Raw genomic sequence first — 20,772 nt, forward strand, 5'->3', positions numbered from 1 at the left:
CAGCCCAAAGGCCCAGTGGCTTGGATTTCTTTAAAAGAGAAATTATAACGGGATCTGATGGATGGTCCAAATTTACATACATGGGGGACCCACCCTCGTCGCACGACTAGCGATGTGGATTCCAATTTCCATGGTGTTTGTTTTTATTTTTATTTTATTTATACATTTTTTAGGAAAATATTTATATTTATAAATAAAGATATAAATATTTATAAATTTTAGTTTAATAATATTAAATTACCTTCAAAATTCTGAATTTAAAATCCTATAATAACTAATAAGTTACTTTTTTTATTTTCTGTAATTTTTTTTTAATTTATAGGTTAATTATATATTTTTTTGAAACTAAAAGGTGAAACACCACTAAAAATATCACACAAAATATTGATAATTACATAAAATTTTAGTTATTCAAGTAATTTTTTTTATTTGAACACAATTTTAGAATTACATCAAATCAACTATTAAAGGAAGAATTTCGTTCCTCATATCAATATGAATGATTTACTTGTAAGAGGTGAACAAAAAATACCTCACATCACAACTAAATCCTTTCCTTTATTTTTAATATGGTTTAAGTGAAACTATAGCATGAAACTGCACGTGTATATCATTTTATACTTGAATTTTATTAGAAAAAAAAACTTAAACTTTATAAAAAAAATTTTAATGACACTTTAAATTTTTAAAAACACATTTCAATTTTTATAAAATGAACTAAAATATTTTTAAGGTCACAAACAAAAGAAAGTGAATCCTCTTTTTACTAATATGATGCTATACTAACTATAATTTAAAAATATCTTAATTTCACTTTTAGAAAAATTAAAGTATATCATGTACCATAAAATTTTTATTAAAGTTGAGACATGTATATAAAACGTTTTGAAAAATCATGTGTTACGAATTTTTTTTAATTTATAAAGTTTAAAAATAAACTTATATATATATATATATATATATTAAAAAAAAGAAAAAAAAAAGGTCCCAAAACGTGAACGTGGCCTCTTAATAAACAAGTACATCCTAACATTCGAATCACATATAGAGTCCACCTACTCGATGCATGTGCCGGGCTATAACTATAAAACCATCTATTTTTTGTACAATAGGTCTTTCGGCCACTTTCCCTAGCCATTGGACAGAGAAACGAGCAGCTCCTGTCAGGAAAAAATTAACAGCAAAAAAAGATTTCCCCTTCTCCCTATTTTTCCACATTTTTACAAATTACAATCCCATCTATAGCGTAATGTTACATCGAAGTATAAGTCCATTCACATCCAACTACGATGACGATGGTGGTCATACTCTTTATCTCGATATGAATAATCCATTCCGCAGTCATTCCGCCTCTCAATCAGTCTCATTTTCTAACCATTATGAGGAGAACGTTTTTCAGAGGATGAGTAAGGTGATGAACTGTGACTAGAAAATTCTTCGCTCGCCAAAGGGCTCCTTCTTCCTCTGTCCGAATGGGACCTTGACAAGGAAGGTATTGGACCTCTGGTGTTGTCAAAATTATAACTAGAATCATAATTACCATATCTCGGAGGATAATTAGATGGACTGAATACTGGGTCAACACCTGGAGGCCCTTCGTCAAGGGAATCCCTAGACCCTCTTTGCTCGTGGTGCCGCCATCTGCTGATAGGTTCTGAAGAATGGTTTGATCTATGGTGTGATCGGTTCCTAAAAGGATCATAACTTGAACGTCCAGCCGCCCAAAGTCTTTCATCAGCATTTTCTGGGATTGGTGCGTTTATTCCAGGATATTTGACAGCCATTTTTATTGGTGGATCAGGGTAATCTGTTTCAATGATTTCCCCATCTTCCTGTTCTACCTTGACATCCCCATCAGCAAATATTTTGATCCCCGATGGTTGATCCTCATCGTCTGGATCTAAAATATGTAAGCATAAAAGGGTTATTATAGCATATCAACAAAACATCCTTGCAACTTGAAGTGAATAACATTGACAATCTGCAAGCACAAGAAGCTCCAACTAAACCATTACGCTAACTAACTGCAATCGATGGCCCTTATTAGCCCCATTCTGGATTCTGTGATGATATTTCCTGGGGTTTATTTTCTTCTTCCTTCTCCCTATCTATGATAGAGGATCACATAGAACAGGGCAGAGGGAAAACATTATACTAAATGCAATAGGCTAACCTTCTTAGCACCCTTCTAGAATTGATGTTCATGAGGTTTTTCCTTTTCCCTTTGATGCAATCACAGTCAAGGAAAACTAAGTTTAGGAATTATTTTAATTTAATTTTTCATTGTAAAATTAAGAAGTTTTAGGTTATTTTCAAAAAAAAAAAAAAAAAAGTTTTAGGTTCTTATTGTTTAGGAAATTTAATTAGGAAGTAGAATTTTAATGATTTAAGAGTTCTACTAGTTAGAATTTCCTAATTAGTGTTTGATTTTATATTCCTAGTTAGATTGGTTTAGTATTTTCTTATTTTGGGATTCTTAATCCTAACAGTAGTAGGATTACTATCATGCTATAAATACCTATGTCATCTAGGTATTTTATTAAAGAGCTTATAGTTATTGATATTTATATTTGAGAACTAACAGAATTTCAAAGCTTAGTCCTTTTCCCCTCTGAGTGTTCTTTGTGGTTCTACATTGCCCTTTTTGTGCGAGAGGTAATCATAGCAAAGGACAACAAATAGACTCAACAAATAATGACAGGGAAACAACAGTGAAACCCAACTATTGTCAAGCATCAAGTGTCCTTTACAATTGGCAGAATACTCCATCAAGCAATAGGCTCAACAAAGAATGAAGGGGAAACAACAATTGAGCATTGGGTCGGTGGGTCCACGCCTCAACCAAATGCAACAAGCAAAATTATATCAAGATCCTCAACTACCTAAATACTCCAATTCCCTGCAAGAGCCCACTGGCAGGAAACAAAATGGAGAAATGAACCTAAAATTCCCTAGATATGAATAAAGAAAATAAAATTCAACGGAGGGCTCAATGCAGATTCTTGCCAGTATGAGCATTTTAAAAGCTAAACTATCCAAGTGCAAAATGCTGAGGTGAGGAAATTAGATAAGCAAGCTAAGTATATTCAGTTACCTAGATATCCTGGTGGATATCCCAGCTGTCGCATTCTGTTAAGCCAAGGAGGTGGATCAAGCTCCTGTAAACAATAACAAATTTTGACATGAATATCAATGTTGACAACAAAATTAAACCATCTCAAGTTGATTGAATTTTCAAGATACTGTTGACTTGACAAACTCAAAATAACACATTATATATCTAAGTTCTCTAACACAATCAAAGTGATGTCTATACCTCATGCAACCAACTTTGTAGGCATAAATAGAAGCCTAAAGCATGGTTCAAGCTAGAGGAACAATTTCTGAAAATCAAGACTGATATCTCACAAAAGCCAACAGACACTAAATAAGGATGACAATGATGCAAGGAAAAGGTTTTCTTCTCTTGTCCCCACCCCAACCCATTTTTAGGGTGGAGTGCATTGAGGGAAGCTCCAAGCTTGGCTCCACATAGATAGTCTTGCATGCATGAATAATCACTTTCTTTTTTTTTGGGGGGGTGGGGGTCCTGCTGTAAGCCTTAGGCTGCCTGAGTGCAGGACATGGAATTTTGCTGTTTGTCAGCTCAGACCTCAGACCGTGATGAATGGCAGCCAACAACCAATAGCATAGCACAAAACAATGTTCCCTAATATTACATTCCTTCTATTGATAAGATACTATAAATAAAGGGTCAATCCTCACAACAAATGTTTATACTGAGTTTACCAAAACAACTCGAAGTTCAACATTATGATGGATAACTTCTGACACTCACCATAAGCCAAAGCACAGTCCACCTCCGCTATCATCTTAAATTTAACATTACATCAGGGCGGAGGTATTGTAAGTTTGGGTCCAACAGAAGCATTTAGAGTACTAAATCTCTAGAAAGGGAAAGAAACATATTTGTTTTCATTTAATGATGCAAGCTCTTACCCCAAGCCCCAAAAGTTGCCTTGTTTCAGCATCAAGAGCACCTGGCTTTAAACCATCATATTTTCCACCAGAAGAGTTCTGATAATATCGAGTTGCATTGCGAGAGCCAGCATTCTGATTCCGCTTGGACTTGTGTTGTTTTCGAGCATTATTAACAGCAACACTGTCGCGAGGCTTAGGGCACTCCTTGAGAGAATGGCCGTAAGAACCACAGTTGAAACAACGGGCAGCCTCATCTACTATTTCCAGGCCTCTGAAGAAACAGAAACAAGATGTAAAACATGAGATACAATAGTGAAACCAAGTAGAACATTGTAAATGTGAAACAGCAGGTGTCAGGAAACTGATAAAGAATAGAATTATAATTACTGGAGAAGTTGGCCCTTGCTTCAATTTTCACCAGCAAAATAGAGGTGTATTACTTGTGGTCTAGCGGAAGGATAGCAATGCAGCAAATGGCCTGGCCTAATCCACTGGAGTATTAGAAAGATAACAGTATGCAATAATCTTCCCCTGCCCTCTCCTTGTTACGTTATTAGCCTAGAGTTCATGCATTCAATAACACACACTTGCCAAGTTTCCCCAGGATCAATCACATTCATCATTTATAACATGTATATAAATAGCATCACCCACCCTTTGGAAAGGCATTAATGTTTTCATTTTCATTTACATATATATATATATATAACTTAAAAAATGGCCATGCAACCAGAGGCTTACACTTTAAGCATCTTCACAGAAAATGCAGTCATAAAAATCTACAAAGGCAAAATGATTTACACAAATGTTCCCAGTTATCCCCAAAGAATGAACAAGGTTATACAATTTCTTGCCGATAAACTCTCATGAATGTATATAGATTCGACATGTGATGATCATAAAATCATCATTACAACTGTTGATCTCCCAGCATGCTAATTGAGCTTGTAATAATATAATCATTCAGTTAACAGTTTTTAAACTAATTGAGCTTGTTTGTGTGCATATGAATTGATGTAAAAAGAAAATAAGCTCATATATCCAGTTAGATTTCCAAATAGCTTGAGCATACAAGGCAGTTAAACAGTCAAACGCAAGAGGATAGATCTCGAAACATTATATATTATGAAACATGCAAACCAAAAAAGTTAGTAATTTACCCCTCAACATTACTTGGACCATCTATTGAAGACAAACCCAATGCAAATCCACGATCATAAAGAGGCACAAAGTCACCATCAGGAGGAATATAGCAATTAGACTGCTGCTTCTTTGTCTGGTTCTCTATCCAGAAAGACTGCACATAAAATAACACTTTCAAATAAAAAAACAGACATGATAAACACTTAACCTTACAAACAACATAACTTTTGACACTTTTTATGGTGGTAGAAAATGCAATGGTGAATACACTAACTAACTGCCCAGCCTGATACAGTGAAATATGGATAATATGAAGAATTTAGTTCTTAAGAAGTGGGATAAATTGTAAGATCCATCCAAATGTTTGAAATAGAAGGAACTTGAGAAGGGTAAATGAAACTTCTCGAAAGACATGCTAGTATTTTTGAACTGCTGCCTTGCTTTAGGCTTATCTTTTTGCAACAGCCCAGCTCAATAAAATAAAAAACATATAAGATGTTAGTATTTATCAATCAGGTGGTTCAGGTCATTCCAGTCCCTATACAAACATAAAACCCAAGCCCAGCCACAACTGAACCAAGCTGAATGGAGAAAACACCATGCCCAAACCCAACATTTTAGCAGGCTGGGTGGGACATCGGACCCATGCACATCTCCAGGATAAACCCAGACCTCACCACCCTTGACAAAAGGAGGACCAACCCACAGTTACAAATGAGATAAAACTTATAATTAAAGAAGAAAAATTCAATGGTAATGAAAAATCTGAAAGAACTTCCAGAGTGCCAATAATGTTATGAGCAAAGTGTAGTTGGAAAAGATTTCTTCAAACAAACCTGAGGTAAAGGTATGGGCTCCACAACAGAAATATTTATGACTATCAAGATAGTATTGCACACATTTCCAAAGTTCAGCATTTATTCTATGAGATCCATAAAGACTAATCATCACTCAAACCAAAGTTTTGGAATTTTTTTAATCATCTGTTATATTTCTATAAGTAGTTTGGAGCCAACAGAATGACAGAATCCCTCTGAATTAGGGAAATTAATTGATGAACTACAGTAGGGTGTTATCAGTCAACTCCAAGAACAAAGGCCCACAAAAATTTCAGTCCACAAACAGGACACAGGCAAAACAAGAGATGTAAGTACAGATGATTACCACTGTAGATGATTTCTCCATACCAACACAGAGAGCAGGAAAATATGTTTCTTCGCCAGATTCTAGCACTTCATTCAAGTCCTGAAAAATTGAAAGGCATGATTCAGATCAGTTCGTTCAAAATTACAGGCTCAGAGCACAGGTAAATGCCAATAGATTGTCAGCGTTATATACAACATCTGAATACATTCTCCTTCCAATAAAAAATTAAGGAGGTTTCAAGTCAGTACATTCTTAATCCACTCTCTTAGGTACATTGATATTTCAATAGTTAGTAATGTGTTTTGAAAATCAAATCAATAGCTCTGTGGGGTAAAAGCAAGGGCAGTTAGCATTTCCTAACATGAGGAATTAGTCGATGTTTTCTATCTTCCTCAGAAAATAAAATAAATGCTCATCAGTGCTGCCAATGTGGTTCAGTGTTTGTTTGGAATAATTAGGGATGCATGAGACATAGTATAGTGCCAGCAAAATGATTAAGGAAGTTTTGAAAGCAACAAGATGGAGGAGATACAAATTTAAAATTAAGAAGCAACATCTCATGCTCATTTTCTAATATCACATGTACTAAAAATTGGCTCAAATCTTTCCTCACTGGTCATTCTATGGAGAACTAAATAACACAAACAAACCACAACCCACCCAACCACCCACCAACCCCACCCCACCACAACCCCCCCCCCCCCCCCCCCCCCAAAAAAAAAACTCTCCTCTCATTCATCCTAGCAATAGTTTAAGATTGTGTCATGTTTCGAGTGCAACTGCCTTGGTATCACGAATTCTTATCTAACACCGAGTAAGCACAGAACTCTAAGATTGGAGGGAATTGGTGCTCTAACTAAAGAGTAAACTGGGCTGCCTATTATGTGGCCAATCTGGTCTATAATATCTAAATTTCATCCTAAAAGTCAAGCTCAAAAAAGGTAAGCAAATTTGGGTGCCTTCACATTACACTTCAGCTCACTATGTAGGAGGAATCATCAGAAATCATATTTCAATCTGCCTCACTCTAAACACAGTGCCCTTCATCTAATGCAGATAATCTACAGCAGAAAAGAAAAGCAACAAAAAAAACAATTTTAAAAAGTCTTACTTGAGATGATGAACCATGTTGTGCATGCCACTCTGACCACTGCTGTAATAGTTCCTCCAACTTCCTTTTGCTAGCTCTGTAGAAAGTCAACAATCTTCAGAGAATTAAATTAATGAAAATCCAAGATGACTCTAATAGGACATATTGCCTTCTCTTAAATCCAGAATAATAATAGTTGTAAACACTCTGAATAGAAACCAAAATATACAGCTCTATTGCTCCAAATTCTTGGATTGGCCAACTTATAATGAGTACTTCCACCCTGACCTTGTTAGTGAGTTATAAGAGACATGCACTGAAGGTTGCCATTCATCATATGCAATCCTTGCTCTCTTAACACCTGATAGAGCTTTCATACAGAATCATGGAAAGCAGAAAATAAACCAAAAAATAAATTCAGAAATAAAGGGGACTATGTGGATTAAATATAGACAATTTACTTAACTAATTTGCTGTTTACAACTCTGGATACAAAGCTCATTTGTGTTTGAGTTCTATAACTAAAAAGTCCATATAAGGTTGAGTTGGAGAATATGCAAAAAAGAGGTTTATTATAATAAATAAATAACATAACAAAAAATAAAAATATTGGATGCCAAAGCAGGATACGACCACCATTCATCATGTGGCTATGGATAAGACTCTTATTTTGGTTATTGGGACAATCATTCTGAGAACTTAATTGAAAACCAAAGCCACTAAGGTTCTCAGAAACTGTAACAGTGTCAGCCACTTCAATTTTCACTTGCATGACAGGTGAATCAACCACATCCATGTCAACATCTGTTTCCACTGGAAACTGCTGCCCATCTTCATTTCTGACATCAACTTGATTGAACACCAAACTATCCTGATCTGTTGTGCCTTCTTTTCTTACAGCATCAAGTACTGAATTTTCCAATCTTGTCGTCCGTTCTTCAGTTCCAATATCATCTTCATTGAGCCACAAATTCTCTAGAACTCTTGCTCCTTTTCCAGTTCCAATATCAACTTCATAAAGCCCCAAATTTTCCCCATCTCTTGTTCCTTCTTCAGCCTCATAAACCCTAGGTTGAGAATCAGCTTCACCTGAACCAGATTCGGACTTGTGAAGTTCATTATTCTCACTGCTATCTCCAGAATTACCAGAAACAGGAAGCCTAATCACATCCTCATTTTCCATACTTAGAGAAGTGTCTCTCTCGTAACAAGACTACCTAAAATAATGCAATTAACCTGCATAAGATCGACTCTAATTATTTGAGCAGAAATTTGACGAAAGTATCACCCTCAAATGGTAATTACAGCCACAGAAAACTTACCAATCTCATTAATTATATATAATAGTGTGATAGAGAAAATTCAATATCTAATTATTTTTCTTTAACCAGAAATATGCTATCTCCAGTATGTAAAATGTAACCACCACAAAGAATTAAATTGAATACAAACTCTACAATTACAAGCGAAAGGGAAGGAGGATGTGAGAGTTTGAACTATTAGAACACCAAAATAGGCTTTCAAATGCTCAGTAAATTATACAAAATTTTAGTTCAGTGCTCATTGCAACTCAGTCTTCGCAAATGCTAATAATAGTGACTCTTAATCAAGTGTTTGCACTACAAAGAAGAAGAAATTACTCTATTGCCAAAAGGAATGTGTATATATATATATATATATATAAGGAAATATAAAAACGGTTAAAGCAATAATGAAGTTCATTTCAATCATGCTGTACAATAACAGTAATAATTCTAAGGCTCTGTATGTCTTGTGAAAAATATTATACATCTCCTGGTGTTTGAGGTACATTCAAACATAGTTCAATAAAAAATATTTTCCTAACTGAAGGAAAAGTAAACCAATTTCAAGAAAAATGAATTCCCATTTTTACACCCCACAAACTCATGAAAAGGGAGGAACTCATAAAGTTGAATTCCCATCTCTAGATCACCGGTGTTTGCTACCTGCCATCAGCCATCACCAACAACTATCAAGTGTGGCAACCACCAAAAGTCACTATTTCATTAATTTCTCCCCTGATCCTCTATTCAATTACGTGCGGGAAATATGGAGTTCCTACAGCTCAAACCAATCACATGGCCTCCATCAAAATAAAATATATTTTCAGCAATAAGCATCTTCCATTGCCTGGGGAAATAATGAGCCTAAATTGATTTTTTTTTTTTGGGGCCATTTAACTAAAAGGAAATTCTATTATGCACCGAAATTTATCTAGAACTACCAATAATTTCTTTAACACCAATGCAAAATAATGAAAAAATTGTAAAATTTATGATTAAGACATGTTATATTTAATTTTAAATTAATTTTTAATATGTTAACTAACCGTTTTTCTCAACAGTATCTCTCAGCAATGCCAGACAAATCCTACTATGTTCACCTTGACCTCAGAAGAAATAATAAAATAAGCTAATAATTACTTGTCTATTTACCGAGTGATGGAAAAGAACAATAGAACTTCAACCAAGAACATAACTATATTTAAATTGAGCTAATCCTTTCACTATTTCTTCCGGAACAGAAAGAAAAAGTTAACAAAGAAAACGAGAGTGAATGGTGTAATTGTTTCCATAGTTTTTTCCTGAGCTTTCTAAGCAGCCAAACAGGGAAAAGAAAGATGGATATGTAATTGTTGTTTTTGAAGTGAGGTTTTTACCTGATATGATTTAAATTCCCTCTCTGTCCGAGGAAAATTGTGAACCCCACACAGGTCCTGAATCAAGCGCTGGATCTACTGGATTGGTTTGATAAGAGAGATAAGCTTTTTATTTTTAATTTTTCTTTTTTATATAATATATTTGCTAGAGATATACGATAACCAGATAAGTCGCGTAGTGTTGCGGGCCATTTGCAGCTGTGTTTGGACACGAGAGGAAAGTGGGCATTGCGAACTGGAGGTCAATTTGTTTTTAGGTAAAAAAAAAAAATATGCTGTTTGAGAAAACAATAGAAAGAAAAAAAAAATTATTTGTTATTTTAATATTTTAATGCCCAAAATTTACTAAATTTAATTTTAAAATATTTTTAACATTTTTTTAATATATTTAAATTTTTTTTAATAATTTCAACATGAATTCTAAATAAACTTTTTAATTTTTATAATAGAAGTATCGAATGTGTGAGAATTCGAATATGAATAGTTTGTCATTGATATATTTCTAGTTATTAGAGTAGATTATACTAGATAATTTTTAATGTTTCTTTATTTTTTTGAATTCAAAGAAAAATGAAAAATAATAATTTTAAAATATTTTTAATCTATCTTAAGATTATAAGGATATATTTAATTATTTTAATAAATAAATTTGAGTGCATTATATGATTAATTATTGTTATTATAAAGTAAAATTATTTTATTATGAAAAATAAAATGACTTGTCTAAATTTTACTATTAATCTTATATAATTTTTGTAAATTATTTTTTTCTTGATAAAATTGTTAATCACAAAAAAATTTATTAACTTAAACAAATAATTGTTATAAAAACTTTATGTAACACAATTACTTATTTTAATTTAATGCAATTTGCATTAATAAATGGATAATTTGTTTCTATAATTTTTTTAATAAAATTTGTTATATGAAGGAAATCCTAAGATTTTTGTGTTTTGATTTTTAAGTTTTTTTTATATGTTTTTGCTAATGAGATTTAATATTGAAAATATGAAATCTTATAAAATTCGGTTTGATCGGTTTAAAACCGAACTGATATTTATCGGTTTGATTCGATTCGATTGTCTCTTAGTGATCAGTTTGATTCGATTTTCAAAATTTTTAATTTTTAATTTTTGATTTTATCAATTCAGTTCGAAACCGGATTGACCATTTACACACTCTTAAGATTTGATGATGAGAAGATAATCTAATGCGTTTTATACAACTTATTTTTTTTAAAAAAATTAATAAAATAAAGTAATTCTATTTATAAATATTTAACAAGTGAACAGATTAAAATGCAAAACTTTTAATTCATGAACCAATAATTTCTATAAAATAAGTTAAAATTTAATAATTTTTATAAAAATACTAAAAAAAAATTGAGCAACCTTAGTTTCTTGGGATGGCTACTATTTATCCACCATTGGTTTTTTGGCGAGGAATAGCATGCGTGAACTGTGGTTTGCAGTGCGCACGCTACTCAAATTAACTATTTCTTATATAATATAATATTAATGATTTTAAATCTTAAATTTTAATAAATATATTTAATTAATTTATGAACAGAAATATATTTTATTCAATTTATTGTTATTATTTAACAATTACTCATAAAATTTGATAAAATATAATTTTGCATAAAATTCAGAAATTCAATTAATATTAAGATTCTGATTTTAAAAATTAAAAATTAATTAATTAAATTTATTTATTTATATTAATAAGTATAATATTATTTAATATATATTTAATTAATTTTTATGATGTACTTGTTAAATCAATGATATATCAATCCAATTTCTAATCTGATTAAGGTTTGGCTCTGATTTAATAATTATACAATGAAATTTAAAATTGAGATTATGAACTCAAAACATAAATAGGCGAGTTATACTCTCGTGGATGAGACATTTAGCATATGATTCAGGTGTGCTATGCGGAAATTTTCATGAAAATTAGTCAGTATTCTTTATCCACCCCATCATTCACTGAAGCTACTATTAGGCTTATTTTCTACACGATGAAGAATTTCAAGCTCTTAGAAGATAACTAGAGATCATTGAGCTACAGCCATAGTCAGTGAATCTTATCCGATATGATCTATTCATTCTTTTTTTTTCTTTGCCAAAACAGGTATGAGTCTAGGCTGAACTGAGTACAAAGGCACTTGTTCATAACTGCAGAGTGCAGAACTCACATAATATGCCCTCGGTAAAAGCAGCCATATGTCAGATAAAACTAACAGTCAGGGTTTTAGCAATGACTATTGATCTAGATGGGACTAGTAAATGGTTTTCACATGCAGCTTAATTCAGTTCATTGACTAGAGTAATAAATGCATAACTGGGTTGAGTATAATGGAAAAAGGAGGCTTATATTAATAGGATATATAAATACACATAAGCTGTATGATGAGTTTAACTAATAAAGAAACAAAATGAGGCAACCTTACAAGGAAAAATCATATTGGCTAAGAAGTGGAGGGAAAAATACAAGAATAAAATACATGAGACTTTACTCGGCATGACCTGGTTCCAAGAAGAACAAAACCATAAATGGGTCACAAAATCCAGGAATGAGCAAAACTGGAACCCTTCTGAAATCAGCTGTTTTATAGATTGGAAATTTAAGATAATCATGCTTGCCATGGAAAACCTGAACTCAAATCAATTGTTCCATATTGAGATGCACTTACGGTATAAAGTTACCACGGCTATGCTCTCGACTCTGCCAGCTACTTTGACTGTTATCAAAAAAATCTGAACTATAGTCCTGGCTACCAAATGCCAACTTCTGAAACATACGAATCTGCGCAGAATGTTGTCTTGAGTCAAAGATTTCACTTTGGCCAGGTTTCATTCCATTAGATAGATCTGACAACTCGTCTAAGGAGCCCAAAGCTCTCACCACCTGAAGAAGTGAAAAGCAAGAATCCATGACTAATTTGTCCCATGTAGCAAGGAAACAAGGAAAATACATTCAGTAATACCCAATTACCTGACTCATTCGTGGCCTTTTTGCAGCTGAATGACGCACACAAGCTGCAGCTGCCTCAATCATTCGAAACATTTCTCTAGCTACATAGTTCTTCTCCAGCCTTGGGTCAACTAGTGCTTCAAAATCTTCATTATCAAGTGCTTCAGCAAGCAATGGTCGAGCCTGACAATAAGTTTTTGGCAGTATTAAACTATATGATCTAATATCTTACCAGAGATCTTTTTCTATAACATCTTCCCAAAATTTCTCTACCAAAGAAACCCGATAAAAGGAGGGACAAAGGAAATGATGATATGCATAACAATGAGAAAGAAAATGCAGGCATCACAAGTGAATAATGCATTCCAAACTACTCTGAATTTAATAATTTAAATGAGGTCGAAAAAGCAGATTGGAATACAATATATGGAAGCAATAGATTTTAAATTGCATACTGAAGTCCTTAGCCCTTAGGAATTTTCTATCAAAAAGGGATGCCAACTCAAGTTAGTTTTCTGCCATCAATTTCTGTTGTCTTTAGTTTGCTAACAGAGGCTAGATTTGAATTCATGGAAAACCCGATTAATGCAATTTGCATGCAATGTTTTCTGAAAGAGGTATCAAAGAAAAGGGACCAAAAAAATGAAAGTATTACAAGCCAACCGGGATATTACTACACAGAAAAAATCCTTAATGCTACTCATATTGAGTAACTAAACTTATGTTCTCCAACTTGGATATCTTATCTGTTTTATCTTTGAACAATATTATTTTATAACGAGAAAGTCAACTGCTTTCTTATTCATATGATTATCCTTATCCTGCTTTTAACTTTTCACTAGTAGATGTCAGTACTATACTAAATGGAACATCAAGGTTTGATAGTTGATTATGTAGCATATTAAGTCATGAAATTTTTCTGAATAGTTGCTACTAGAAATTTTGCATGTGCCCATTTAGGAATTTGAGTAAGGGGCCTAGAGAAGCTAAAGAGCTAGAACAATATCATATTTCACAAAATTTTGCTAAGCTGGGGCCAAGTAGTGGCTAAGACAGCAAGTTGACTATTCTAGAAAATAAGCATGCATGATCAGAATTTTCAAATTCAAGAGCTCTTTTAAATTATTTAACATTTTGAAGCAATTTCTGAAAATAAGATTATTTTGAACCACCCGCAACCTTCTGGCACACAAACTTCAGTTTTTCAAGCACAACGGATATGGAAACTTTGGAAGTGTCAAAGAACCACGCATGCACCTAGATTTAAAGGTAAAAACTCACACTTATATGCTAAGGAGCATCATTAGTAATAAACATGCTAAAACACAACAGAAATTAAAATAGCATAGCAGCATGCCTAAATGAGTGTTATAATTTCATTTTGTGCCATTGCTGAAAAAATTGTGAGCATGCTTATCTACATTTACCTAAGCAAAGAATAATATCCACACTCTAGAACAATTTCACAACCAAAGTATGCCAAAAAATTATGCAGACTCAAAAAATAGATAGCATCTAAAAGACATTAAATTACAAACTTCAAATTTTTACAGAATTACCCATTCAACTAGGCTTTCATCACCCAATGGCTGAGAGGCATCAACAGGCTTACGGCCTGTAATTAGCTCTAAAAGCACAACTCCAAAAGAATAAACATCAGATTTTTCAGTCAACTTGCCACTTGTTGCATACTCGGGAGCCATATACCTGGAAATCAAAGTTCCATTAAAATTTCAAAAAGAGAAGGTTTCCCTGGCATCTTAAGGGAATTTTTTTTAATACTCTGAAAAGCTGATAAATACCAACTTTGTACTACAAAAAAAGGGAATAATAAAAGAAACTATAACACAGACCATTAAAGTAATTCCAGCCTTCTTTTGATGTTTCCCTAGATCAATGCCTATAACACTAGGTTTACTACATAGGTAGCTTCTACCAAAGATCAAAGCACTAATGGTTCACCTACCCGAAGGTTCCCATCACGCGTGTTGTCACATGCGTATTTGAATCCAGCTCCAGTGCTATCTTTGCAAGTCCAAAATCTGAAACCTGTTAGAAAACACAAGTTTAAGAAACCAATTCGCTAGCTAAAGAAATTATAGTACAGAACCCAAAAAAAAAAAAATCAGCTTCATTTGCTACATGCATTGCCATAGAACATATTAGCCATTCTCTGAAATAAAATATATCAAGAAGACAGTTTACGTGGCAGAGGGTGAATAAAATATATCATCAGCACTGAAAAGGCATTTGCAATTTGCTCTACAGAAACTCGTGGCTCCTAATAGAACATAGATTTGCAGAAACAGACATACCCGAGCTTCAAAATTGTCATCAAGAAGGATGTTTGATGACTTTATATCCCTATGGATAATGCGGGGATGACCTGATATGTAAGAAATTAGAGAAAAATGTATCAATAGATATTGTAATCCCATGAAATAGGAAGGAAGAATACAGTGAAGAAGCTGAAAATTTATGTAATCATGGGAGCTGAATTTAACTTGTAGAGAAATTTGTTGTTCGTTTAATTTTTCATTTATAATTTGTTGTTGAGATTTTGTCTCTCTATTCTGATTATAATTTTGCACTTAAATGGAGAGAGAGAGAGAGAGAGAGGAGGTAAATGTTTCAGACTTTCAGGATTCCTGCCAGTGACCAAAATCATCAAATGCAACTAAGCTAAAATGGTTGAAAATTGTTGAAAATAAGTCTAGGAATAAAACTAGGAAAATTACAGTCTTCATGTAGGTAAGCGATGCCACGAGCTGCTCCAGCAGCAACCTTGACCCGAATTGCCCAATCCATAACTGGCCTCCCTTCATCTGCAAGGGTCCGTAAGAACGTTACAAGAAAGCATGATTATGCAACAAGTCAAATTTACACCTAGCAGATATCTCATGTGGTGCTCAGAAATAAATTTATCAGCAAGCCATATAAGTTTGGACATTGAATTCAAGGGGCAAAAAGTATTCAAAATGAAGAATTTCTTCTCTTTTAATTCATAAACATATCTTACCGTGGAGATGGTAGTGAAGGGTATTGTTTGGGACATAGTCATAGATGAGCAATCTTTGATTCTCGGATATACAGTAACCCACTAGCGAAACTAAATGGCGGTGATGTACTCGGCTAATAATCTCTACCTCAGCTTTAAACTCACGCTCTCCTTGAGAACCGCCCATCTTTAATTGTTTTACAGCTACTTCTCTGCCATCCACCAGGATACCTTTGTATACACAACCAAATCCACCTTCACCCAAAAGATTTTGTGTTGAAAACCCATTTGTGGCTTGTACTAGCTCCTCATATGTGAACCATGACTTTGAATTGCTTACTCCTCCTGGCTCTGAAGGCGAATAGATGAAATCACTGCCAGAAGGGCTTCCTCCCAAAGTTCCATGAGAATGGGGCCTTAGAAATAATGATTCTGCACGTTAAACCCAAGTTTCATTAGTTTGCACAGCAGTTGCACAATTGACCATCAACGAAAAGGAAAACTGATACTTCAAAATCAGAGTAGAAACAACATGAAAAGTTATTTGACAGAACCTGACCTAAAAGAAAAAAGAAAAGAGAAAGTTCATGCTAAATTTAGTTCACATCCACAAGCTAAATTTTCACAAGATGGAAGACAAAAACTAAACCAGTAGACTGAGCTGTTTCAAGTTAAGGCTCCACAAAGATTAAGGTGGCTACAATTCAAGAATTGAAATTGGATATGGCCCCAAACAGATTGGAGTGGCAGAACAGGATTTATGAATCTAAGCCAAAAAGCTCATATGGATTTTCATGTAGATTTTTACTAATTTCAATTCATTTGCTTACCCCATACAGCTTTTATCTGAGCTATCAAATTGCTAGATCTTAACAACGTAGATCAAAACAATAGAAATCCCATAACTTATCCATTAAGCATCATGTTTCTTTGTATATACCTGAATGTAAAAGTTATAAGATCATTTATCTAGTATAGACACAAGGGGAACTTAAGAAAAGACATATGGATCAACATTTTAAATTGAGTGACATAAAAAATTTTACTTCAACTCTGAAGTTCAGAGTTTGCATCTAGTAACCGTGACTCCTATCCTTATCCATCAAGCAATTTTAAACTAATAGTAACTACTTTGAAAAATCTAGAGAATCAATAAATGATAACTGTATAAAGTATTAACAATAGAGCAATGTCATTTCTTTACCTGAATTCTGGGAGGAGGCAAATGGGGACGGCACAGTGTACCCAATATTTGATTTAGCACGCCTTCTTTTTCGTTTCTGTACAACCCACACAGCCATTACGAGAAAACTGAGTATTATAAACCCAACAACAATGCCTATTGCCACTGCAGCTCCAGTGTTAAAATTCCCTGCACCTGTGGATGTTGTATTTGCAGAGACATTGCTATCGTTAGTTGCTTTTGCAGTTGGCTTTTCTGTAGGGATAGAGGGTAAGGGCGACAAAGGAGAAGTTCCTGTTGTTGATGAATTATCTGGAGGAGCAGGAGGAGGTACTACAGGGGGTAAAGAAGTCGACGGGACAGAAGTAGGTGGTGATGGCAATGTAGATGTTGGAGGAGGAGGAGAATTTGTTACAGTTGGAGGACTACCAGACTGAGAACTAGATGGCGGAGTAACATTTGGAGGTGCAGGAGAACTTTCAGGGGCCTTGACTGGTGGTGGAGGCGGTGAATTAGTGGAAGGAGGCGTAGGGACATTAACAGGGGAAGGTGGGGAAGGGGCAACAGCTTGAGGGGAAGGAGGGGATGCCACAGGAGCGGTTGGGGAGGGCTGTTTAGAGGGAGGGCTGCTTGCTGGTGGTGGAGGGGGGGATATATCAGGAGGGGGCGGTGAAGTAGTGACAGCTGGAGGAGGGACAATAGGTGTTGATTGAGGTGGTGATGTTGGAGGGGCTGGTGGTGGGGATGCTGGGGGTGATGGAGGTGGTGCTAATGGTGGTGGCGCTGAGGGTGTTGTTAGAGATGGTGGAGGTGATGATGGTGGGGATGGAGGTGGGGCAGCAGGTTTTGAGGGCGGGGAGGATTGAGGGGGTGGAGCTGAAGATTTAGAAGGGGTTGAAGGGACCGGGGGATCAGTGGTCTGATTAGGCAAAGTTGTTGCAGGCAGTGGTGAAGTGGCAGTAGAATTTGATGGCAAAGAAGGGGCTGGTGGTGGTGATGGTAGTGAGGTAGTGGAGGATGTAGTTGGTGGAACAGCAGAAGGTGAAGAGGTTGGTGAAGGTGATGTTGTTGAGGCCATGTCTGTATCCAACAAAATGTACGAGAAACTATACCTCCACTGCTAAATTTAAGAAATCAATAACTATGCCAAATCTATAATTGCTCAGTAGGATGTAGGGGGGTACATCACACTAGTCAGTCGAAAACATGAATAAATCTCAAGCAAGTATACTTCTTCACTGCAAATGTCCAAATACCTCCAGAAAATGCCAATTCAAAAGGTCTCAACTCCTATTTACCAGAGGAAACACAGATCTCCAAGCAGAGACAGAGCTCAACAAAAAGTAAAAACCCAATTTCACAAAAACCCACCAAAATTCAGTACAGAAGTCCCTAGCTGACCAAAAAATAGATTAAAAAAAATAACTCCAAAATTCCTGCAATAATGAGATCAACTAAACCATTTCATTCCAAGGCTAACTTCTATTAAGCAAAATTCAAACTTTACATACTACAATGAATTCTAAACTGTGAATAGACAAATGCAGCATTATCCAGATCACCAAAGTGAAACCAAAGAAAACCCAGAAGCGCAATGTTCAAAAAAGTCTTACCAATCTGTCCCAAATTGAACACTTTTGGGAGGAGGCTTTTTTTTCACAGGTTGGATAGAATGTTAGAAATTGAAGAAATTTTTCCCAAGAAAGCTTTGTTCTTTGAAAGAAAAAGAATGGAGAGAGAGGGAGTGCGCCCACAAAATATGCAAAGAAACGTGGGGGCAACTTTGGGAGTAAACTTTACCTCACATGTGCAGTAGATAGAGAGGGGGGAGGAAATTTTTTGTCTTTGCTAAATTCATTCGCAGCATGTTCTGAAGCTGAGCCCCATCAGATCTTAGCTGTTCTTTTTTATTTTCTTTTTACTTAAATTTTATTTTATTTAAATTTTTTAATGATAAAAAAGAAAAGGAAAAATTTTGCTTGAATTAGACTTTGTAGTTGTAGAGAAGAATTTTTAGGAATTTGTCAAATTCTGAAGTTGAAATTGAAAATGTGAAAACAAGAATTAAGGAATTGCCATGTTGCAAAAAATTTTATTAGCTTTATTATTTATGACATATTCACTAATATTAATTATTTTAATAATTAATAATTATAATTATTTATATAATAAGTTAAAATAGAAATATTCAATACAAATATAAATTAAGTTAAATATTAAATATAAAAATAATAATATATTTATCGACTTTGATTAAATATAAGTTAAAAAGATAATTTTTTATGATTCACATCTCTTAATTTTTAAATATTAATATAAATACTCATATCATTAAATAATATAAATAAAAGATATCATATCTTAATTAAAATTAAAATATTAAATACCATCTCAAAAATAAATTTTGACTATGGCCTTAATTTTGTGCTATTCATCCTACAAATTCTTTTAGATATAAATCTAAGGGTATTAAAAATTATTTAAATATTTATATTATTAAGAGAAAAAATTGAAAATTATATTATTTTAAATATTTATATTGCTTATAATGAATAAAATATAAAAAGCTCATGAATTTGGAAAATAGATTCTCTCTAATCTCAATTGTACGCTGTCAAATAATGTTACATATTTATGTTTTTTAATATAATTAATTTTCTGCAAAATTTAAATTTAAAATTTCATATTTGTAAAGACAACTCAAATTCAATCAGAATTAAAAAAAAAAAAAAAAAAAAAAAAAAAAAAAAAAAAACCCGAAGACTTTGCACATGTAAGATTGTAGCAGTGAAATAATTGGTCCTCGTGTGCGTGTTTCAAGAAAGTCAGCTTGCAATGACACGGCCAACATATACAGAGGAAGTTTCTCAATGATGAACTTCAACTGCCATGTTGTTCGAATGTGCTTTTTTTTTTTTTTCTTTTTTTAATTGCAAAAAATAAAGGCTATTTGAGATATGGCGTTGATAACTCCTTATATTCGAATCTGAAGATTATCGTTTGATACCCTTGATTTAAATTAATTATATAAAAATAAAAATTTATTAATATTCAATGAAATAATTTATCACTGCCTTTCAATAATCATGTTGTTCGAATGTGCCTATTCTCCTTAACAATCAATCAAACAATTTCTTACCATTATTAGATTGTGCGGATGGCTTCACATTTTCAAATTTAAATAAAGATTAACACTAAGCAAAAAAAAAAAAGAATTAAATTTTAATAGGCAAGTGTAGTTATCCCCAGATGGTTTGTTGAGCTAACGGGGAAAGAAAAAATGGTTTCTTGCTTGTTGAGCAAAGGAAAGTGCTGTTTCCCAGCCCCAGCAAATCTGTGCCTTATTATTATTATTAATATCCTCTTGTTGGTGTCTTAAACAAATGTAATTGAAGATGACATTGCTGGGAAGAAAGCGAATAGGACAAAGACAACAACTAGTTGCTCTTATTTTCATCTTGCTTGATTACAAATTATTATCACCTAATGCCTTACCTGACCACAGAATCATTAGCATTATTATTATAATTTTGATTTAACACATGAAATGTGATCTGTCAAGATGATTCAAT

General features: G+C 33.7%; 2 protein-coding genes across 6 annotated transcripts; both read right to left on the reverse strand.

Annotated features, from left to right (window-relative positions):
- Positions 1-970: 970 nt before the first annotated feature.
- LOC110656025 (uncharacterized) lies at positions 971-10,199 on the reverse strand. 4 transcript variants are annotated; one of them, XM_058153389.1, is made up of 9 exons: positions 10,041-10,199; positions 7,991-8,596; positions 7,649-7,721; positions 7,382-7,457; positions 6,289-6,369; positions 5,142-5,278; positions 4,000-4,252; positions 3,095-3,158; positions 971-1,900 (listed from the first exon to the last, which is right to left on the reverse strand). In XM_058153389.1, the coding sequence occupies exons 2-9, from the start codon at positions 8,541-8,543 to the stop codon at positions 1,371-1,373; spliced, it is 1,767 nt and encodes a 588-aa protein (XP_058009372.1). In that variant the 5' UTR covers positions 8,544-8,596; positions 10,041-10,199; the 3' UTR covers positions 971-1,370. The 4 variants fall into 4 exon arrangements, with proteins under 4 accessions (XP_058009372.1, XP_058009369.1, XP_058009371.1 ...); XM_058153386.1 differs by having other exon boundaries at positions 7,649-7,730; XM_058153388.1 differs by lacking the exon at positions 10,041-10,199 and adding an exon at positions 9,817-10,018 and having other exon boundaries at positions 7,649-7,730.
- Positions 10,200-12,398: 2,199 nt separating this feature from the next.
- LOC110656027 (proline-rich receptor-like protein kinase PERK8) lies at positions 12,399-19,060 on the reverse strand. 2 transcript variants are annotated; one of them, XM_058153390.1, is made up of 9 exons: positions 18,814-18,994; positions 17,222-18,636; positions 16,039-16,449; positions 15,758-15,844; positions 15,335-15,405; positions 14,986-15,068; positions 14,579-14,726; positions 13,041-13,202; positions 12,399-12,953 (listed from the first exon to the last, which is right to left on the reverse strand). In XM_058153390.1, exons 2-9 carry the CDS (start codon positions 18,276-18,278, stop codon positions 12,735-12,737), a joined length of 2,238 nt encoding a protein of 745 aa, XP_058009373.1. In that variant the 5' UTR covers positions 18,279-18,636; positions 18,814-18,994; the 3' UTR covers positions 12,399-12,734. The 2 variants fall into 2 exon arrangements, with proteins under 2 accessions (XP_058009373.1, XP_021668244.2); XM_021812552.2 differs by having other exon boundaries at positions 17,222-19,060.
- Between the last annotated feature and the right edge of the window lie 1,712 nt (positions 19,061-20,772).

This window comes from Hevea brasiliensis, chromosome 9, assembly GCF_030052815.1.
Source record: "Hevea brasiliensis isolate MT/VB/25A 57/8 chromosome 9, ASM3005281v1, whole genome shotgun sequence".
In the NCBI taxonomy this organism is placed as follows: domain Eukaryota; kingdom Viridiplantae; phylum Streptophyta; class Magnoliopsida; order Malpighiales; family Euphorbiaceae; genus Hevea; species Hevea brasiliensis.

Coding starts and splice junctions, on each gene's coding strand:
- LOC110656027 (XM_021812552.2), bottom strand. CDS start 18,278: ATGGCCTCAACAACATCACCTTCACCAACCTCTTCACCTTCTGCTGTT. Junction 13,203..14,578: donor ATGAAAGCCTAGTTGAATGG/GTAATTCTGTAA, acceptor ACTTATTGTCAG/GCTCGACCATTGCTTGCTGA. Junction 12,954..13,040: donor AAAGGCCACGAATGAGTCAG/GTAATTGGGTAT, acceptor TCACTTCTTCAG/GTGGTGAGAGCTTTGGGCTC.
- LOC110656025 (XM_058153386.1), bottom strand. CDS start 8,543: ATGGAAAATGAGGATGTGATTAGGCTTCCTGTTTCTGGTAATTCTGGA. Junction 4,253..5,141: donor GGTCCAAGTAATGTTGAGGG/GTAAATTACTAA, acceptor CTGTTTCTTCAG/AGGCCTGGAAATAGTAGATG. Junction 3,159..3,999: donor GGCAACTTTTGGGGCTTGGG/GTAAGAGCTTGC, acceptor TATTGTTTACAG/GAGCTTGATCCACCTCCTTG.